Source organism: Laccaria bicolor, genomic scaffold (assembly GCF_000143565.1).
Source record: "Laccaria bicolor S238N-H82 LACBIscaffold_73 genomic scaffold, whole genome shotgun sequence".
NCBI lineage: Eukaryota > Fungi > Basidiomycota > Agaricomycetes > Agaricales > Hydnangiaceae > Laccaria > Laccaria bicolor.
In genome coordinates, this window is record NW_001889944.1 from 120,173 (window position 1) to 139,133 (window position 18,961).

An 18,961-nucleotide genomic window follows, 5' to 3' on the forward strand; every position below is an offset into this window, starting at 1 on the left:
TATTGCTTGGGTATTTGGACTTTTGAGTGCTCATTTTTCTCCTTCACGAGCATGGCGTTCCCGTCTGCAGATGTTGCTAATCGCAGAGTTCGAGAACTGACAGGTCAGACTCGTCCGCGCCGTCCACAGCGCCCACCAACTACCAACGAAAACCTGGGTCCCTTGCCTCATGTTCAACATTTTTCCAACACCCTAGGCGTTCTCAACCCTAACGACGGGCCCATTGGTGTGGACATCTTTGGTTATCCTGTACCGCCTATCGCCACTCAAGCCGACCTCGATTTTTATCTTTTGAATCCCCACCAAGCCCGCCCGTCCGTCGCCACCAGCAGTAGTTGTCTACAGGTTCAAGATTACGAACGGGAGGGCGGTTGGATGGTTGACGCTTTTGGGCGGCAATATTATCAGGCGCGCGGAAAGCTAGAAGAAATAAGCTCGGAGCAAGACGACAACGACGATAATAAAAGCGCAACAACCAACGCGTTTCACGACAAACATCACGAACATCGACGACCACTCACCGCGCTCTCGCCCATGAATACGGGCACTGGTAGCGGAGGATTCAATTTGCGAGAATTTGCCTCGCGTTCTGCGTCACCTTTGCCACCCTCCACCACACCACCCCCTGCTCCTCGGTTTACGGACAGGGAGCAGCTATTGCCGCTTTTCTCGCCGCCGTTTATCTCTGAGTACTATCAGCCTTTTGCTATCATTCCTCCGAGTCGGACGCCGCCACCGTCATTGCCACCGAACACCACGCCTCCGCCACGACCGCTCGAAAGACAGATGAGTGAGCTGTCACCGACGTCAAGCGTGTATCCTCGACATGCTGTCAATGGTTACGCGCCAACGCCGCTGCGGACAATGACACCTGCGCCACCGAAAAACCACGCGATTGCAGGACCACTGGACGCGGAAACGGAAATCGCGCTCGTTCAAGAATGTCTTCGTTTAGTTACGACGACGGTGCAGGACATTCAGTTCATGTACACTGTATGCCATCTGTTGTTTGATTTTTATCGATAGAACCTACTAAGGCTTTTTTTCCATAACAGGTTTTTTTGGCCATCGATTCTGGGGGCGACCTCGCGGAACACAGCGAAATCTGCTTGCGCCTCGAGGAGAGCGTGTCGTCTGTAAGAAGCACCCTCACGCGGCGCAACCAGATTGGCGAAGAGGAATGGAGGGTCCGATCGGCAGCGTGGCATCTCAAATATGGGGATAGGCTTCGTTCGCTTCGGAGGTGGGGGGTTTTTTTTTTCTGTCCTTGAGCTGGGGTTTTGATTTCAAGTTCAAGGACTTTGAAGCGACTTATGGGCATCAAGAAAGCTGTAGAGGCGCGTTCTCAATCTTTACGACCAAAACAACGGATGGTTGTCCTCTTTAAATTACAAGAACACGAGCGCAAGATGGCGGACTTGGCTTCGAAATTTATTGTACGTTCTTCTCTTCTGAACACGCGCCTTTTTGTCTTGTGAGTGACAGACTCTCGGACCTCCATTCTAGGCGTCCTTTGATAGGCTACGACTTCGACACCTCCACTACCTCCTAACCGAAGCCCACAAGCAATCATACGCCCTCCAGAAACAAAAACAAGACCAGGCCCGGCTATCATTATCCAACAAGAGGTCATTTGAGCGACGGTGGAAGGAAGGCAAGGCCATGCGCGCGGACTTGCGACGCGAGTTTTATTCGTTTCGTCCAACACGGCCACCACAATCGGAAACGTCAACGTCAACGGCATCATGATAAACAATGAATGATAGACTAATTTATAACGATGTATCTCGCCCAACACACTCTTGACGACTATGCGACGAGGTCTAGCGTTTTTATCCTAACTTAGAATCCACACTCACTAGTTGCTTGTACATCGTCGTTTTTTTGCTTTGCACGCTGTGTCACGTATTTAACGAATTTACGGTTTCTGCTTGTTTTGTTTGGCATTCATTGTTCACAACTTGAAGTCCTACTACACAACCTTGACACTACCTTTCACGCAAAATGTCCACAGCTCACAGACCGACATGGGATCCAGCTCAAGCAAAGGATGTCAAGGGCGGCTCGCGCCAGTTCTCAGTACGGGATATGGCTGCACACACTAAACTTAAATTCCGGTTCGTCTAGTCTTCCATGCTAATAATATAATAAACACCCTGTCCAACAACGTGTTTCTACCACCAGCCAAGTAGGACAAACGTCTGCGGGCGAAGTGAAGACTCGGGATTTACGAGCCGAGCTTCTGGCAGCTGAGCATGAGGCGAAGAACAAGAAACGCAAGGCGGAGGGAAAGCCGCCGTTGGCTGTAGAGGATTCAGCGGCACCTGTTGTTGACGAAGAGGCGAATAAGAGGAGGAAGTTGCTTCAGGAGGCGTTGGAATTGGATAAGGATGATGATGATGAGAAGGACGGCGAGGACTCGAAGATGAAAGACGAGGATGATGAAAGGTGTGTGATATCATTAAACCATCCGCTGAACGAACTAAACCTTCGTTGCGTGCATTTAGCGAAGAAGACTCTGACGACGAGGAAGACGATACAGCTGAACTTCTGCGCGAACTCGAAAAGATCAAACGAGAAAGGGAAGAAGAGAGACTTCGCTTGGAGAATGAACAGAATGCGTCAGACGCAGCGAAGAGGGAGGCGGACATCGCCACTTCGAATCCACTGTTGAACTTGGCCGCGGCGCTGGGCCAGGAAACGCCACGGGGGGTGAATACGACGGTTCCGGGGACTTTCCAGGTTAAGCGGCGGTGGGACGATGGTGCGTTCTTGTTTCTCTCGATATGTGTGTTGCTGAGGGAATGAAATTGGGGTAGACCTGATTTTCAAGAACCAGGCGATGACGCCAAAGGATAAGGGCCAAGGCCACTTTGTCAATGATTTGCTAAGGACAGAGTTCCACAAGTCCGTTTCTACTGTTTTCTTTGTTTTTTGTTCGTTCTGACCAGTTACGAACAGAAAATTCATGGCCAAATTTATCAAGGTATTCCTCACAAGGATCTTAATCCACTGGACAACTAATAACAACTTTCACAACAGTAACTATACCTGGTGTATCATAATTCTATCACAGCCATGTATTTTGCACATAATACCCTCACGATGAAGTCATGCTTTCTATTCAATAACTAACTCTGATCCCAAACCCATCCCTCCGCAGCCCACTCTGGCATATCCGTCTCAAAAGCCCCAAAACTCGTGGTATACTTCCGCGCATGCAAAAAGATGTACAGCTTCTCTGGCTTGGGGTCAGGGTGTAAAGGCAAATAACATTCTGGACAATAGAGGTTGTCGGATTGGATCACGGTGTTGACGTCCTGAGCAGGCTCCATTGAGGATATTTTTGAAAGAACTTCGTCTGTTGTCAGTTGGGAGGGCGAGTCTGTGGATGATTCGCCTTCGCCTAAAGACTGCGTAATTGTTTCGCCTTGTGACTGTGTCGATTCGCCTTGTGGCTGAACCGAGGACGACGAGGTTTCCTTCCCTTCGCCTTCCCCTCCTCCTTCCTTTAACGCAGCAGCAGCTGGAGTTTCTCTAACCATCAACTCCCCATTCCCACCCCTCTTCCTCCTATTCTGCGGCGGAGGCGGCTTAATAACCAAGTTATGAGGGCCCAAAGCCCCCTTGGCTCTAAACACGACATCCCGCCATCGACTCCAGTCTTCATCTTCGTCCTTTACATTTTTTTCGTCAGTTAATACATTTTTTTCTGTTGTTTTTAAGACGACAGACCTTCATATTCCTCAACCTCGTAATAACACCCACCGCCTCGCTCGAGAGCGGTACCGGTGATCCCATACCAATATCCTCACCCGTCTCTCGCGGGAGAAGCTTATTGTTCGTCTTACCGTCTTTCTCTGTACGTAAAGACTCTGGACTCCCACCCATCTTCGTCAGCTCCTCTAAATGAGGAGGCGGCGCCGGGGCAGAGCGCTCGTCGCTTGGTACGGTGTCCACGCCGCCTTTACCGATTTTTTCACCCCATATACGGGATTCAGAGTAGATGGGGTCGTTGGCTATGGGGAAGCCGAGATATTGGAGGTGGACACGGAGTTGATGGGCTATATGGCAAGGTGAGGATGACTTGGGGTCAATAAGGAAGGAAGGCGGGAAAGCGTACATCGTCCTGTTAAAGGTTCGCCTAGACGGGGAGTTAATACACATTTTTTTGAGAGGTGCAAAGCTTACGTACATCTGACGACGCTGCTATTCGTGTTTTCGTCGTATCTTATTAGATTGAACACCGTTTTTGCAGGCTGTAGGTGGATGAATACTGAATAAATGCAAAAGCCATGTCTACGCACCTTTCCTTCCGGATGAACGATATTCAGCCCCATTTGCCGATCAACAGTCAAAAGTGGCTCTTCGCATACGATTTCTTGCCTATTGAGTCACAATTGAGCGAGTGTAATGTGGGTGAAGAATACACATACGCAGGAAACCGGCCCCTCACGCGCGCAACGTACTCCTTGCGTACCGTCCCAGTCGTGAATTCATCAGTGAGTACGCGTGCCCTGTCAGGGGATAGGGGGATGATCATCAGGCCGGAGGTTAGCCTATCCAGTCGATTCGCCGCTAACTTTTTGGTTAGCTTTGTAACTTAAGGTTGAAGGGGGAGGCATACGATAACATTTCTTGTACCCAAAATCGTTCACTAGTATCTCAATAAGAGTGTTGCGGTAGTATCGACCAGACGCGTGAACAGGCTGTCAGGGAGTTTCAAAAAAGATAGATTAGGGAATGGTAGAGAAGGGAGTTATGAAGACGAAACGAACGAACGATGCTGCCCGGTTTATCAACCACTAAAAATTCGCGCTCCACGTCGTGGTAGAGAACCTTGACGGGTGTGGAGGTTACTGGTGGTTCGTGTCTGTGTACTATGTTTCTATTTCGGAGTGGTTTGAAATTTATGAAAGAGGAGGAGATGGGAAGAGACGTACTCGATGCGATCTCCGTCCCGCAATTTCGTATCGGGTTTCGCGATTTGGCCGTTAACGGTTGTGACACCCGATTCGAGTGCGTATCTCTATGAAAAAAAAAATGAGTTCGATTTTGACATGGTAATAGGAAACGCACGTAATACTCCATAGACCGATCCCGAAATTCAGTCGATACAACCTCGAGCAACTCCCTCCCAATCCAGCGCATCTTCGTCATGGTCGTATACGGGTACCAATACGGCGCGATCTTTTTGAGCCCTGGGGGTTGTGGGATGGGAGATGAGTCGGTGGTAGGCATGAGACTCGATCGAACGAGGTTGATGATATTTTGACGAAACTGGTCTTGTGGCGAGAATGGGGAGATTTGAAAGTGAAATTTCGATGATCGTTTGACTTGGCTGAGAAGGGTTGTACCGTTGGACATCCAACTGCAGGAAAAGAGAACTTCAAGAGAAGGAGTTGTTGTGCCAGGTTTGGCAAGAGCATCATCAACTTGACTCTTGCCGTTGAACTTCAATGTCCTCCTCCTCAACGACTACGAACCGCCATGCCCTCACGGCCGTCGAGAAACAACGTTATCAGCTTGAAAAACTACTCAAAGACCCCGCAAAGCCCGCTTATGTCCCACCACCACCAAAAGATAAGACACTCCGACCCGCACGCGAAATGATGAAGAACGTTCAGGGATCCAGCGCTGGTGCTGGGAGTGGTGAGTTCCATGTGTACAAAGCAAGCAGGCGGAGGGAGTACGAGAGGTTGAAGATGTTGGAGGAAGAGTCGTTGAAGGTGTGTGTTTGCTTGTTGGATTCGTTGCATTTAAACTGATAAGTGGGTAGGAAACGGTAGAAGCAGAGTTTGAGAGAAAGAAACGGGAAGCGGAGGGAATTTCGAATGCGAAAACAGCCAAGAATCGCGCGAAGAGGCAGAAGAAGAAGGAGAGGTCAAAGACCAAGAGTGATGGTAATACCAAAGAAGGAGATGAGAGCAGGCCTGACGCACCAATAAAGAAGAGACGGTTAGTGAACGGGAAAGAGCTGGTTTTCAAACGACCTGGAGAGGAAAGTGACGACGACAATGACGAGCAGCAACCAGGCCCGTCGTCTGCTCCTCCGCGTTCACCTAGCCCCGCTCCCCCAGTAGCAATGGCGGAGACGACAAAGATCACGATTCATGAAATGTAATTATATCACATGACCTATACTTTTTTTGCAATGGACCAAGTCGATGCTGCGACAGTGCTGGGTGAGCACCTCATCAACGCTATCCTCGAAAATGCATCTGTAGAGACTGTCAAGGATATCTTGAAATCGGGGGCACCGGTGTGGTACCAGAACGAGGAAGAGGGCGTGTCGCCTTTGCATGCTGCTGCGTATGTTCAGAACGAAGAGTTGGTTGCGATCTTGATTGAGAGAGGCGCTGTATGGAATGCAGGTACGTCTATTCCATCTTGCAAGTCTATACGAACAGATCATATAACATATCGTCAGTTGACAATTTCAAAAACACCGCAGGCGATATTGCCTTGTCATTTAACAACGCAGGGGTATACACCCGCATCCGCGACGCGGGCATTCGCGCAGGTACATAATCCAATCCAGTTTCCTTCTATTCTTTTCGTTCTCTGACTTGTGCCAGGCAGAAATGCTTCTTGGGATTCTAAACACCCGTTCAGATTCAGACGAATCGATGGACGCTGAAGACGGCGCTCTCATCCTGCGCGAAAAGGATACAACAGCTACAGGGTCTAACACCGTGTTCCTAGAATCAAAGCTCCGATATACAGTCGACGAGCACGGGCAGGAGATATGTATGCTCAAAGTTGGGGGAGAGGAGGTGGGTGTGATGATGGGGTGGGAGAAAGATATCATGCAGGAGACCGTGAAGAAGCTTTGTGATGATCATCCCAACAACGAGAGATTGAAGGTCCTCAATGTTGGATTTGGGCTTGGGATCGTGCGTCTTCCACTGATCCCAAATGATCGCCCTACCAACGCTCTCATAGATCGATACCCTCTTCCAATCCCTACCACACCCGCCAACCCAACACATCATAATTGAACCACACCCGGACGTCCTGCAGCATATGCGCGATTTGGGGTGGTACGACAAACTTGGCGTGCAGATCCTCGAAGGAAAGTGGCAGGACTTTATCAACGCGGATGGGAACGAGTCAGTCCTTCTTGATGGGGGCGGGTTTGATGTCATTTACACAGACACGTTCTCGGAGGATTATAGCGACCTTCATCGGTTCTTTGAGCATCTACCTGATTTGCTGGCTGGCCCTGAGTCGAGGTTTAGTTTTTTCAATGGTCTTGGTGCGACTAGTAAGTGCATTCCCCTTCATTACTTTTTCTTCCCTCTGACAAATATATTGCAAGATGCACTTTTCTACGACGTGTACACCCACATAGCAGAATTACACCTCGCAGAAGTAGGATTCGACGTTGAATGGAGTGATGTGGATGTCACCTCTACATTTGAGGAAGATCGGTGGGGGAAGAGCAGGGAATACTTTACGCTGCCGTTTTATAGATTACCGATAGCGAAGATGGGGATCATGATATAGACGTAGCAACAACGTAGATGTAGATGGGATGTCTTTTTGTAACTTTTGTAACCTTATCTTTGTTCCATGACGATAAACAGTTTATACATATACGACAGGCGCGTCCCCCGTCAACTCCCACTCACCCACACCATGACACCACCAACAGACACTGTACCTGCGTATACTACCAGGACTGGCACCGCACACGCCGCCCAAAGCCCGCAGTCGAAGGCGGCATCCTCCCCGCCGTATCCCAAGCCATCTCGCCTCAACCCACGCTTGATCCAACCACCACCACCACTTCCTCCTCGAATTTCAGCAGTCCCCGAAACACGCTCTCATCAAGCACAGGCGTCGTCGTAGCCACCAACTCGAACCCAAACGAGCCACCGACGCCGCTACTAGCGACGAACCCACCTGGGACGTCCAGCACGGGACTGGCGTTTGACGAGGAGGCCAAGCTGGTTTATGGGGTCGTCATTTCGCTGAGGAACATGATCAAGAAACTTTCTGGGAGGTTTGCCTTTTTCTTTTCTTATCTTCTTTCCTTCCACATTCTCATCAACCTCAAATTACGACGCAGAGACGAACAATTCGTAAACTACCGAACATCAGCGTACAAACTGCACCTCTACGAAACCCCCACAGGCTACAAATTCGTCATGCTCAGCGACGCAAAAACCGATTCGCTACGGTTCGTCCTGCGCCAGATATATGTCGGCCCGTTCCTGGAGTACGTCGTTCGAAACCCCCTGGTGAAGATGGATGACAGGGAACATGGCATTGATAATGAGTATTTTCGCGCAAGCGTTGATAGGCTTGTTAGAGGCTTGTCCGTGTTTTCCCAATGAGAGGGTTGCGTCCCATCTATACCAGTTTTTTTATGCTGCTCGAAAGTTCAATCATTGTTATATGTATAGGGTAAGTGTCGAGGAGGAAAAAGGTATGCTCCATCCACCCGTGTATCGCATCTACGTCCCTCCAACCGATGTTCCATTTCCACCATCCTCCTGCTGCTTTTCAAATTGCCGCCTCAGCACATTCATCAATGAAGTTTTCATGGCCTTCTCAGGGGCACTTTCGTCATTATCTTCACCGTTATCCCCCGCAACGGCTTCGTCCAGTGCCAGCTTAGTCTGGCCGAGCTTTAGCATGTCCTCCTCAATAGTGCCTCGTGAAATGAGCTTGACGACGTCTACGTCCCGCTTTTGACCTATCCGGTATGCGCGATCTTGGGCTTGACGGTCGTTGTGGGGGTTGAAATCCTGGTCGAACCTTTGGGGACAAAAAGTTGGTGAGAATTCATTCCGAGTTGTACTTTGCTTACATGACTACAACAGATGCAGCAGTCAAATTTATCCCCATCCCTGAACACAAATTAGGGACCGTAAACGACAATGACAAAGTGAAGCTTACCCCCAGCTTTAGTCGACAGTAGGAAGACAGGAATGGTCTCGTCCTCCGTAAACTCATCCACCAGCGTTTGTCGAACATCAACAGGCGTACTACCTGTGAGAATGAGGTACTTGATCTTGTTGTTGTTCAACACTGCTTGAAGGATGTCCAGGATTTGAGTGAACTGTACCAGAAAGGAAAAAGTGAGCTTGAGCCGTAAATGATGGGTTGATGAGAAATCACCTGAGAGAATATTAGAACCTTCCTACCCTCCCTATCGTACGTAGACAGAAGCTTGAGGAGTGTTTGGACCTTCCCCGCATCGAGATAACAATTCTCGTCCTGTAGGTACTTTCGCGTAGACTTGGTGCAACAGGTCAATCAAAGAGCAACCGTAATGGTTTTAAAAGCCTTCCTCACCTTGTACGACGCGCAAAAGATCTGAAGCTCAGCATCCGTCATAACCGACATGTCTTCCTTCACCAAATCAAACAACGCTCCACGCTTCTTAAAATCCGGCTCTTTGAGGAGCTGGCGAGTTATACCGCTCAACACATCGTCGGTAAACCGCGTGCGGAACAACATAGGGTGCGAAGCTGCCTTGCGCAGATCCATCAGAACATTCGAGCTGTTCTCGAGATAGACTTTATCTTTCGGCCGTGCACTTGCTTTAGGTTTCTTCTTGACAGTCTTACCGCGCCCGTTCGTGGCTAACGTGTCTTCAGGCGTACCGGTGTCAGCAGGTGTGGGTGCGTCGAGGAGTGTCTTTCGCGACCGTTGAAGTGCGTCCGTATAGATGGACCTCTGAAGTTCCGTCATGTCGCACCATTCAATTCTTTCCGTCTTGTTAGGAAGGTCTTTCAGCACCTGATCCTTGCGCCGCCGGAGAACAAAAGGTGTCATCATTTTCTTGGCCCGCGAGATTCGCTCTTGCGAAAGCAAAGAAACCGTTGAGTCTCCTTTGACCTTGAAAATGGCCCTGAGATCGCCCAATGCAGTAGCGAATTGATCAGGCAGGATGAAATTCATCAGCGACTATAAACAGAACCCAAGCTTAAGAGAGATTTCAAAGAACAAGTAGAAGCATGACGTACAACAAGTTCTTGCAGGTTGTTCTGCAAAGGTGTTCCCGTGAGGAGAAGTCTCCAATTGGATCCAAACTTCAATAATGACTGATATCGTTGCGACTGAAAGTTTTTCAAAACATGACCTTCATCATAGATGCAGCACTGATTTCCGGTTAGTTTTCCATCCTAACCAAGACAGTTCAAGTGACAAACATTCCAATCTATCCTGCGGAAGAATTTCCGGTCGCGATCGTCCCCTTGGGCCAAGTTGTAAGTTGTAATGAGAACTTCCCAGCCCACTCCGTTCTTGCTGTTACACCGCTGGGTATCCGTCAATGTCTGGCGGAGCATGGATCGCTCTTCTTTCCCAGCATAATAGGTTTGAACAGATATTGATGGGGCAAATCGGGCAAACTCTCGACACCAGTTCTCCAGAGTTGATGAACTAGAGGGCAATGTTCATAACCAAGAAACCCTGAGAGGATATGTATACACGTACGGTACCACTATGAGATGAGGCCCTTTATTCCCTTGTTCCTTCATGGACGCAAGGAAACTGATGACTTGGATAGTTTTTCCAAGACCTGATCGTAACAGTCAGCTTAGCCTTCAGATTGAACATCCAATTTGCATACCCATCTCGTCTGCCAGAATGCAGCTGAGTTTACGGCGGTAAAGCAAATTGAGCCAATTCACGCCTAGCAGTTGGTATTCCTTCAACTGCACATCATCAGGCAACAGAGATGGCTGTGAAGTAAGATAATCCTTGGTTTTTTGTTGTTTTAATTTCGCCAGGGAAACGAGGCTCAAAGCCCCATCGGTTTCCCCATTTTCAGAAGAGTCTGCCTTGTCTTTCCCTTTCCCTGATGTCGTCCATGTGGCGATGGCAGCTCTAAGACCAGCACCTATCCGTTCGCAATCCTCGAGGACAGCATCGACTTGCCCATAGCCTTTCAATATTGTTTTGCAATCCTCGAATAGTTTAGGACTAAGACCACCTGGACCAGCCTTCTTCTTCCCCTGTCCAAGCTTAGTGTTGAGATCGTCAATCGATTCGAAAGGGCGCAGATCAACGATAGCCTCTGCCTGATCAGGAGTGCATCCTGTTCGAGAGTATTTAGACGAAGATTTGGAAAAGGGAGACATAACCCACCGGTTAGTTCTTGAAGAGCAGCTTTCTCAGCTGTGTTGAAATACTCGAACGCTCGCATTTCTTCGTAAGGGATGGCATCTGTACGCCCTCTTTTTGACTCTCTTTCGTCATCCTCACTACTGTCAGCGGTATCTGAACCGATAACTAGCTTCTTGACGCGTTTCCGTCTTGGTTCCCTTACCGGAATAGGCGTTAAAGGGGAGGTTGGCGACATGGTGAGATCTAGGACAGCCTTTGAAGTTGTCGGGGTCGACGAAGACTGGATCTGAGTTTCGAGGGTGGAGCGGTTGGCGTATATCATTGACTTCTTGCCCTTCTCCTTCGCAGCCACTCTCAGTGCTTTGTTCGCCTCATCTAGCTCCTTCACCCTTCCCACAACTTCCTTTTCGGTTACGAGTGAAGGGGCTGGCGTAGGTCGCCAGTTAGGGTCTGATACCAACGCCCCGGCCTTTACCACGTCCTCGCCAGCTTGTCTCCAAGCAGCCTCAACCCGAGCTGGAGAGTAACCTGGCATACTAAGTTTAAACATATTAAACCGTCGTTCAGCCTCGGGGTCTACTGGGGGTTTAGGGCTGGGGCTTGGGCGACCCCTGACGATGCGCGATTTCGAAGAGCTAGCGAGCATATCACCAGGTTCTGGCAACGAGTCATCGGATGAGAAAGAACCGATGTCCATACTAGAATTAACGGGTCGCCGTTTCTGTCCGGCGCGACGAATCTCAGGGGAAGGCGGGGAGTCAGGGGTACTCAACGCGTCTTGGGAGGGTCCAAGATTCGGTCGCTTGCGAGGGGGACCTTCTTCCTGCATGTGAGATCCAAAAGAGTCGTTCCCGTTCCATTGCCGACGTAAAGACGCGTGAGAAGTACCTTTACTTGATGTAAATCCTGTCGGCGCGTTTAATGGATCGGAGGTGAACGCTGCGAGAGGTTGGCTCCACCCGGTCAGATACGGTTGTGTAGAGATGGCTGCCACGTCATGATGCTGAACGTGGCCATATGGCCGGTAGGGGCGAGGTGGTTCTTCATGTTGAAGCGGACTTGAGTTTGGCACAAGAATGGTACCTTGTGAGGAGGGTGTGGAGGGAAAGAATCTTGAAGAAATGGTGGCATCTCGAGATTGTGAGGGCGGCGTGGGATAGGATGGTTGAACCGAGCCATCCAAGAGCGTCGTCGACGATGAGGAGGCTGTCTGATTATTTGCGCGACGGTGCTTGCTGAATCTCAATTGGTCAAGGGCAACTTGTCGCTGAAATCGTTTGAAAAAGGTTAGTCAATGGGCGGCCGATTTTTTTTTATTGCTACTGACTTTGGCGTGCTGGTCCTCCATACCTGGAAGCATCTCAAAGATAGAAAGCGAATACACAATATAGGCGTTCGCTTTCAAGTGGATGGACGTCGTGCGGGGTATGTATGGGTGACTTGGAATCAACGGCGACGTGTGGGTACAGCTCAATTGCTTCTTACGTCGGAGAGTCAAAACAGTGTGGCACAAGAAAATTCTATTGTATTCACCAATGGTCTATATACAAGGTAAAGGAGGGAAGAATACGGGGAGAGGGGAGTACGACAAAACGCATCCATAACGCGGAAGCAGCAGAGCTGGAGGAGCAGTTGAACTCGTCGGTTGATGGATAAGGCATAGCGCATGGGCTTCGTATACACTGAAAGGCAGTGTAAAGAGGTGAAAAAGCGGGCCATGCCACTTTACAATCCCAGAACGTGTATCATATTATAACACAATTTCCGGTGTTGAAAAGGACATGCCAAAGAAGCATGAGAGCAAAGACGTGCTTCTCCATGTTGGCGCAGGATAGGCTTGAAGGCGCCCAGCAAAAGCTGCAGTGAGACCTAGTGGAGAACGGGGAAGCGCGAATCCAAAAAGTCCAGGGTATCGAAAAAAGCATCAAGAAATGCAAATGAAGTCAATGAGCGTTCGCAGCTTGTGCGTCGTTTTGTGAAAGAAATGCTTACTACAAAAACAGAGAATTCGCCGTCACAAGGACGCACGTCGACGCTGCGAAGCGCAGCGATCAGCGTCAAGTATATCAATTAGCCCAAACCAACATTGTAAGTGCTGCTCACGTCGACGAGCTTTCTGGCATTGAGCCAAAACCAACATGAACCAAACTCCAACTACAACACAAAAAATTCAATATACCAGCCGCATTCCAGTACCAGACAAGGGAATAAACGCCCACAGTACACCACGACAACGATTGTCGAAGGATCAGAAAGATAAACAGTTTGAGGCTCAAAGACCCGGGCACGATAGAGGTGGGGCCTCTCACGCCGTCGTGGGCAACGACTTGCGTGACACTGGTGGACAAAAAATGTGCAATAAAGTGGGGAGTACTTACTGGCTAGTCATGCACTTGAGTTGGAAGTGTAACCAGAAGTTATCGTGGAGTGTTTCTTAAGCTGACTAAATCAGCTGAACAAAGCCCAAGAACGCAGAGTGCACTGTTTACACAGAACTCCACCAAGCGGAGTCGATGCGTTCAGAGGTTCGAACGTCGGACAACCCTGTCGCAGGCCGAGCCAGCGTGAGTAAATGCTGCACTTTGTGCAAGAAAACCCAATGCCAAAAATGAGAACCTTGAGTCTCCAGCGTGAGACTTGGGTTGCCGAACATCTCCATCGAAAAGGAGCATAGGTGCTGTGAGAAGAGATGGGTGGCAACTGCCCAGTGAAACCTGGTCATAAGTCAGATAAGAATTAGATTATGTGGGCAGTTTGAAAGAATCGATAAGATCGATAAGACGTTACTTGGAACAACCCCAGCCATTTCAGATTGCAACCACCTGTTGAGCATGATCCAGCATTGTGATGGTAAAAGGACAAGAGTGAGGCAGTGACGAGTCACCAATACGTCCACCACGTGACTATCAGTGCACGGACCTGTTACGGTGTCACCGGATTCACTGCGCAGCCCCTACGCGCCTCTTCATTGTCCACATCGTTTTTCACCATAATGCTGGGCGTTTTTGACTTCCTAATCCTTTCATTCTCGTTAGCCCTTACCCTAACGGTTATCGTACCCTTTACTGGTGTACTGGTGAGGTTTCGGGCGAATTACAACCCAAAGAGTCTTCATTTAGACACCGAGGGCGGGGTAGTACCACATACGGGCCCCGTGGTCACATCATATATCGCAATGTTTGGAAGGGTTTACAGAATAGAGGTGTGTAAATTTCGGTTCCAGCTTCTAACGCGTATTCAATAAATATCCAAAATTAGGGCTGGTCAGGACTTTACAAGGGGCTGAGTACGTTGGCAGCAACTCCTACATCCTGGATGATGATCAAACGTTTCCACAGTGCCAACTGCGCTCAGCACCCTAGCTGTGACTGTTTTCATTCTCCTAGCCGTTGACACGGATAAACCACGACATGGCAAATATCGTGCACCCGAAACCGGCGTCTTGGTAATTACATCAGTTTTGCATTGCAAACGCTCTTATCAACCTATTCGACATAGGGAACTCTCTTGTACAGTATCACGATGCTCTTGGTTTCTTTACCCACCGCCATCTTAACCTACCGGTACGTTATTTGGCGCCCTCATCACTCAGTTATCACTCAGGCTGCTTTAGTTCCATTACGACACCTCACAAACTGTCTTACTTGGGGTTGATGCCTTCTTTGCGCATTCTTCTTACACCTACCGAACGTCGCCGCCCATGGATACTCTATCTGACACCGGGTCTCATGGCCGCTGAGCTGCTGCACATTTCCCTCGTTGTGTTAGGACTTGGTCCGCTCCGCCGTCTAATGCTTCCAAACCTCTCCAAACCAGATCTGACGTGGGCAGATATATCCATTCCGAAGATGGTTATCTACCTTGTGATCGTCGCTCTCAGCACTGCGGCACTCAGCCCGCTGGAGGTAATTGCAACGAGGCTTGCCATTCAGAGAAACCACGCGTCTTCCGAATACAACTCCGTTTCTCAGGAAGTAGAAGGCGATAACGATGAATCTGCTGAATTTTCTGGTGCAGACGAGGATGTCATTGGGTCAGTAAACACCGATCTCACCTGTCTCCTCAAAATGCTAATGCTATCACAGGCTACGACACGAGGCAGATCCTTATCTTGGTTTAGTGGATTGCGCGAAACGAATCATCGATGAAGAGGGTGTGATGACGCTCTACCGGGCTTGGTGGCTTACTTTGTTTGGAGGATTAGCCAGCGCGTTCGCATAAAACACATCTTTATCACCAGATCTTATCTAGGCTGCCGCAGGCAGATGTATGTATAAGCACTGTAATACTTGTTATCATCTGGAATAGGCTCACGGACCAGCAAATGCTACACATTCTCATCAGGGTCCAGATGACTGGAAAACACAAAACGGTTACCACGATGCATCGATGCTGAGAAGTTCGTGAGGCCAAATGTTATCAAACAGAAGTAGACATCTCGCTAGATTAGATGTAACTTTCCGGTGCGCGGTCCCACTTCGATCTTTATAGACTTCTCCGTTGTTGACGATGATCTGCTCTGTTCCCCATGTGGGGTTACAATGACGAAATATTTCAGGCTATGCATTGGATTGCTTTTCTGGTCTACCACATCCGAGGTATAACCTTCGTATGACAGGACCGCTATCCAACGTGTCCATCAAGAGACATAAACGGCCCAAGGTACCACAAACTAGACCTTCAGCATTGTCATGGCGTCTGCCAATGGTAAAGCCAATAGAGCTCAATGACAAAAGAGTTCAAGTCTATTCACTGACCATCATTGACACTTAACCCTGCGCATTGATGTAGGTTCCGCCGGCGAGCGCAAGTTAACCGCGGCACAGGGCGCTGACTGCCGTAGGCAACTTTGACACTAGAATCAAACGTTGGCCATTCAGTTCAGGATAGAAAATAGTAGGTTGCACAAGCCTGAGACGCCTGTTATTTCGACGGTGAAGCTCCTAATCCCCGAGAGGTGACACCGCGGTGTCGGAACGTGAATGGCAATGATAACGCATGAGCTGACCCTTGATTAAAATTCTCCGTCAAAGATGGAGAATAAAAAACACTCTTTTATATTGGGAGAAACGTTTCCGAGGTGAGGGAGAGGACAACAACGGCAAGGCTCGGTGACGCCACCGTCGGCTTCCACCAGGCTCGGGCTGAGAAAGTCAAGACGCGACAGAAGCGATGAGGGGACAGACGTGTACTCAATATCGCTAAATGTCGTCCAGTTTACGGGGGAGCAAGTTGAGATGATATGCATCCGTTTAATAACCACAATCCCGCAATTGACGGAGGGTCAACTACGGAAGGAAGTGAAAAGTCTTAATCCCTCCAGATAGAGTGTAGACCTATGTGCTTGGCCTAGATAGATACGCATTATCGAGCCGCTCTCGATGTGATAACGGCATGCAGCGAACTTGACGGAGACATTCAGGTAAGCAACTGCAAGTGATGAAACGGGGTTATCGACCGTTTTACTCCTTCTGCCGTCGGCACTTTGGGAGGGATCCGACGTCATCCAGATTCCAGGTGCGTTTAATAAACCTCGTTTGTTTGAAGAGGCCCAAACAACAAAAACTCACCCCTGGCATGGGAGAACCCGATCAACGGTAGCTGCAGCCTGGTATGCAAGGGGCGGATGGTCAACAAACCAAGCCGTTTAACATTAGACGTTTGAAGAGAAAGTTCTGTAGAAAATTGCACATCATTCATAGCTTGATACAAGTTACCGTCAGAACTGGTAGTAAAGCGTTCCAGTTAGGGGGGGTAGACTAGCAACCAATAGAACGCAGCGAAGTCAAGAATGCGAGGTCAGATGAGCATGAGCCTTGTAGGAGTTTCAAGAAGGTGACGAGATGGAACTCGAAATCGGGAAAAGGACAAGGACGTTATTCCCACGCACTTTACTGATATCTCTCCCGTCGACCCAAGATCTAGTGTCCAATGGACTGATTCAGCGAGCGCTTCAAAAGTCCTTCTACAAGGCGATCTGATGTTCTCCTCCGACACCTGAGAATTCTTTCTCCATAATCAGGTTGCGTGAACGTTCGATACCGAACTTCACACGTATGTTCTATTCACATCACTGCTTGAAGCGGGCCTGGCGAGCCCGAGCGTCATTAGACGTTGAAGGCGTAATTCCCAGCGATTCCCTGGCTAAGTCTATCCTGATTCCCCGCATTGGGTAGTCCTATTATCGCGTTTGAACCCCGACACAGTCGAAGTATAAAACCCCTCCTCGACTTCTCAGAAGTTGCCAGGACTAGCTTTTCGATAACCGGTAGCGATTCTACAGCTCGAACAGCGCTTCTTCGGACCCGGCTTGTCTTCTACCTTGATCTATCTCACCAACACCAAGTTCAAGCATGTCTTCCGATACGTCGTCTCGTAAAAAGAGGACAACCTCTGAGGTCTCTACGCCTGCTCCCTCTGGCGACCATCGCAAGAGGTTTGTTTTATTTTCCTCCTGTATCACCTTCAGCGATCTCACAAGCCCTTCAAGGCGCCGTAATAGGACGACCCAATCCTGCCTCAACTGTCACACATCTAAGCGGATGGTAAATTGTTTCTATCTCTACGGGGTAACTCACTGACATTTCCTTCACAGTGCGACCGAAAGCGACCAGCTTGCGCTCGCTGCACACAACTTGGCTTGGTACAATATTCATCGCCTATGAAAAGGCCCCTGACTAATAGGCGCCCTCTAGACTGGCCTTTGTGTGTACGAAGTTGACGATCCTAATCAGAGATCTGACGCTCAAGATGAGAGTTCAAGGCTACTCAAGCGCGTTGCTGAATTAGAGGGCGTGATTCGCGAGGTAAAACTTTATATCCCGCCTTTTAGTTCCTCTGTTTGACAACGATGATCATAGCTGAAAAACAAACCTCATCCACGATGGGTACAGTCGAACAATATCCCTGCAGATGATTACGACAAGTGGCACTCTCGAGTGCAGTCGCCCCCCATTGTACCGTCACCCCCAAGTTCGGCGTCTTCGTCGGAAAAAGCTGATTCACCCCCCCTTAATGCACGCCCCTTGCGCTCCCCAGCTGTTGTCAAAGCAAATGTTTACCCGTCAATCCCCCACATCGACGAATCCCAGCAACAACCATCGTACCGCTCATCGCCACAGAGCATTCCTTCTCCGTCTCTCATGACGCCAACGGAAGAATTTTCCCAACCCCACGTGGGGGTTGTGGGGCACCCAGACGGTCAACACGACTATGATATTAGTACGATGTTTCTTCCATACCCAGGTCTTATGGGGTGCGAGGATTCGTACATGTCAAGACACGATTCAGTGGACGATCCTGCATTCCACAAACACCGCGGCGGACATTGCGATTGTTTGCATGAGCCATCCAACTATAACGTCGTGCTGGAGCTCTCACTCAGACTGCGAAAGGCGGCTGATATACTCTCTCGATCTCCGAAGCATTACTTGGGGACGAATTGTTCACTCCATCACCGCATTTCTGAGTTGGATACATTTGCTACGTACGTGCATTTTTATAACCTGTATCGAATCACGTATTTAACATCAAGTAGGACTGCGCTGGGGAACATTTCAACATCTCCGGAGCCGGAACCTGTCATAATGCAAGACGTGTCCTGCCAGCCCAACACGGACATGAACCGCCATCATTCGCAGGTATTCTCGAGGTCTTCAATGGCTCCGAGCGGCCTTCGCCCTTGGGACATTATTTCGAACAGTTCTCCCGTTCCCTGTGACGACCCGTACATGACATGGGATCGTTCTTGAGTTGTTGCGTTCTGGCGGGGAGAAATAAATAAATTATTGATTTGTGATGGGCAAGTGATGGGCCCTCTTCATAGATTTATCAGCGGTCTGTACTGTACTCTTGCTATACCATTATGAATATGTTG

General features: G+C 49.2%; 10 protein-coding genes across 10 annotated transcripts; 7 read left to right on the top strand and 3 right to left on the bottom strand.

Annotated features, from left to right (window-relative positions):
* Positions 1-51: 51 nt before the first annotated feature.
* LACBIDRAFT_316428 (uncharacterized protein) lies at positions 52-1,749 on the top strand (the record flags this gene model as incomplete). Its single annotated transcript, XM_001889795.1, has 4 exons — positions 52-993; positions 1,056-1,243; positions 1,298-1,436; positions 1,507-1,749. 4 exons carry the CDS (start codon positions 52-54, stop codon positions 1,747-1,749), a joined length of 1,512 nt encoding a protein of 503 aa, XP_001889830.1.
* Positions 1,750-2,004: 255 nt separating this feature from the next.
* LACBIDRAFT_316429 (uncharacterized protein) lies at positions 2,005-3,045 on the top strand (the record flags this gene model as incomplete). The annotated part of the gene is made up of 6 exons (XM_001889796.1): positions 2,005-2,117; positions 2,185-2,448; positions 2,508-2,764; positions 2,820-2,907; positions 2,962-2,986; positions 3,043-3,045. 6 exons carry the CDS (start codon positions 2,005-2,007, stop codon positions 3,043-3,045), a joined length of 750 nt encoding a protein of 249 aa, XP_001889831.1.
* Positions 3,046-3,131: 86 nt separating this feature from the next.
* On the bottom strand, positions 3,132-5,241 carry LACBIDRAFT_256131 (uncharacterized protein; the record flags this gene model as incomplete). The annotated part of the gene is made up of 13 exons (XM_001889836.1): positions 3,132-3,329; positions 3,357-3,458; positions 3,603-3,677; positions 3,736-3,821; positions 3,852-4,064; positions 4,124-4,144; positions 4,196-4,276; positions 4,304-4,386; positions 4,437-4,578; positions 4,628-4,709; positions 4,783-4,888; positions 4,944-5,029; positions 5,080-5,241. The coding sequence occupies 13 exons, from the start codon at positions 5,239-5,241 to the stop codon at positions 3,132-3,134; spliced, it is 1,437 nt and encodes a 478-aa protein (XP_001889871.1).
* A 194-nt stretch (positions 5,242-5,435) lies between these two features.
* Positions 5,436-6,153, top strand: LACBIDRAFT_180968 (uncharacterized protein). Its single transcript, XM_001889797.1, has 2 exons — positions 5,436-5,729; positions 5,780-6,153. Exons 1-2 carry the CDS (start codon positions 5,460-5,462, stop codon positions 6,122-6,124), a joined length of 615 nt encoding a protein of 204 aa, XP_001889832.1. The 5' UTR covers positions 5,436-5,459; the 3' UTR covers positions 6,125-6,153.
* A 1-nt stretch (position 6,154) lies between these two features.
* On the top strand, positions 6,155-7,509 carry LACBIDRAFT_256162 (arginine methyl transferase; the record flags this gene model as incomplete). The annotated part of the gene is made up of 5 exons (XM_001889798.1): positions 6,155-6,374; positions 6,431-6,523; positions 6,583-6,896; positions 6,946-7,267; positions 7,322-7,509. The coding sequence occupies 5 exons, from the start codon at positions 6,155-6,157 to the stop codon at positions 7,507-7,509; spliced, it is 1,137 nt and encodes a 378-aa protein (XP_001889833.1).
* A 143-nt stretch (positions 7,510-7,652) lies between these two features.
* On the top strand, positions 7,653-8,333 carry LACBIDRAFT_148521 (TRAPP complex subunit bet5; the record flags this gene model as incomplete). The annotated part of the gene is made up of 3 exons (XM_001889799.1): positions 7,653-7,850; positions 7,878-8,008; positions 8,075-8,333. Coding segments are annotated over 3 exons (588 nt in total), but the record flags the coding sequence as incomplete, so codon positions are not given.
* A 129-nt stretch (positions 8,334-8,462) lies between these two features.
* On the bottom strand, positions 8,463-11,099 carry CHR16208 (SNF2 family DNA-dependent ATPase; the record flags this gene model as incomplete). The annotated part of the gene is given in 12 exon segments (XM_001889837.1): positions 8,463-8,766; positions 8,819-8,858; positions 8,908-9,070; positions 9,130-9,249; positions 9,307-9,530; positions 9,618-9,921; positions 9,981-10,115; positions 10,167-10,252; positions 10,271-10,398; positions 10,453-10,537; positions 10,589-10,673; positions 10,755-11,099. 12 exon segments carry the CDS (start codon positions 11,097-11,099, stop codon positions 8,463-8,465), a joined length of 2,019 nt encoding a protein of 672 aa, XP_001889872.1.
* A 1,961-nt stretch (positions 11,100-13,060) lies between these two features.
* LACBIDRAFT_316435 (uncharacterized protein) lies at positions 13,061-13,807 on the bottom strand (the record flags this gene model as incomplete). The annotated part of the gene is made up of 2 exons (XM_001889838.1): positions 13,061-13,120; positions 13,464-13,807. The coding sequence occupies one exon, from the start codon at positions 13,805-13,807 to the stop codon at positions 13,571-13,573; it is 237 nt and encodes a 78-aa protein (XP_001889873.1). The 3' UTR covers positions 13,061-13,120; positions 13,464-13,570.
* A 257-nt stretch (positions 13,808-14,064) lies between these two features.
* Positions 14,065-15,436, top strand: LACBIDRAFT_295963 (uncharacterized protein). Its single transcript, XM_001889800.1, has 6 exons — positions 14,065-14,287; positions 14,344-14,371; positions 14,424-14,530; positions 14,584-14,648; positions 14,699-15,118; positions 15,171-15,436. The coding sequence occupies exons 1-6, from the start codon at positions 14,078-14,080 to the stop codon at positions 15,304-15,306; spliced, it is 966 nt and encodes a 321-aa protein (XP_001889835.1). The 5' UTR covers positions 14,065-14,077; the 3' UTR covers positions 15,307-15,436.
* A 2,002-nt stretch (positions 15,437-17,438) lies between these two features.
* Positions 17,439-18,836, top strand: LACBIDRAFT_316437 (uncharacterized protein; the record flags this gene model as incomplete). Its single annotated transcript, XM_001889801.1, has 6 exons — positions 17,439-17,521; positions 17,576-17,630; positions 17,681-17,728; positions 17,781-17,891; positions 17,946-18,571; positions 18,623-18,836. 6 exons carry the CDS (start codon positions 17,439-17,441, stop codon positions 18,834-18,836), a joined length of 1,137 nt encoding a protein of 378 aa, XP_001889836.1.
* Positions 18,837-18,961: the final 125 nt, after the last annotated feature.

Coding starts and splice junctions, on each gene's coding strand:
- LACBIDRAFT_295963 (XM_001889800.1), top strand. CDS start 14,078: ATGCTGGGCGTTTTTGACTTCCTAATCCTTTCATTCTCGTTAGCCCTT. Junction 14,288..14,343: donor GAAGGGTTTACAGAATAGAG/GTGTGTAAATTT, acceptor ATCCAAAATTAG/GGCTGGTCAGGACTTTACAA. Junction 15,119..15,170: donor GCAGACGAGGATGTCATTGG/GTCAGTAAACAC, acceptor ATGCTATCACAG/GCTACGACACGAGGCAGATC.
- LACBIDRAFT_180968 (XM_001889797.1), top strand. CDS start 5,460: ATGTCCTCCTCCTCAACGACTACGAACCGCCATGCCCTCACGGCCGTC. Junction 5,730..5,779: donor TGGAGGAAGAGTCGTTGAAG/GTGTGTGTTTGC, acceptor ATAAGTGGGTAG/GAAACGGTAGAAGCAGAGTT.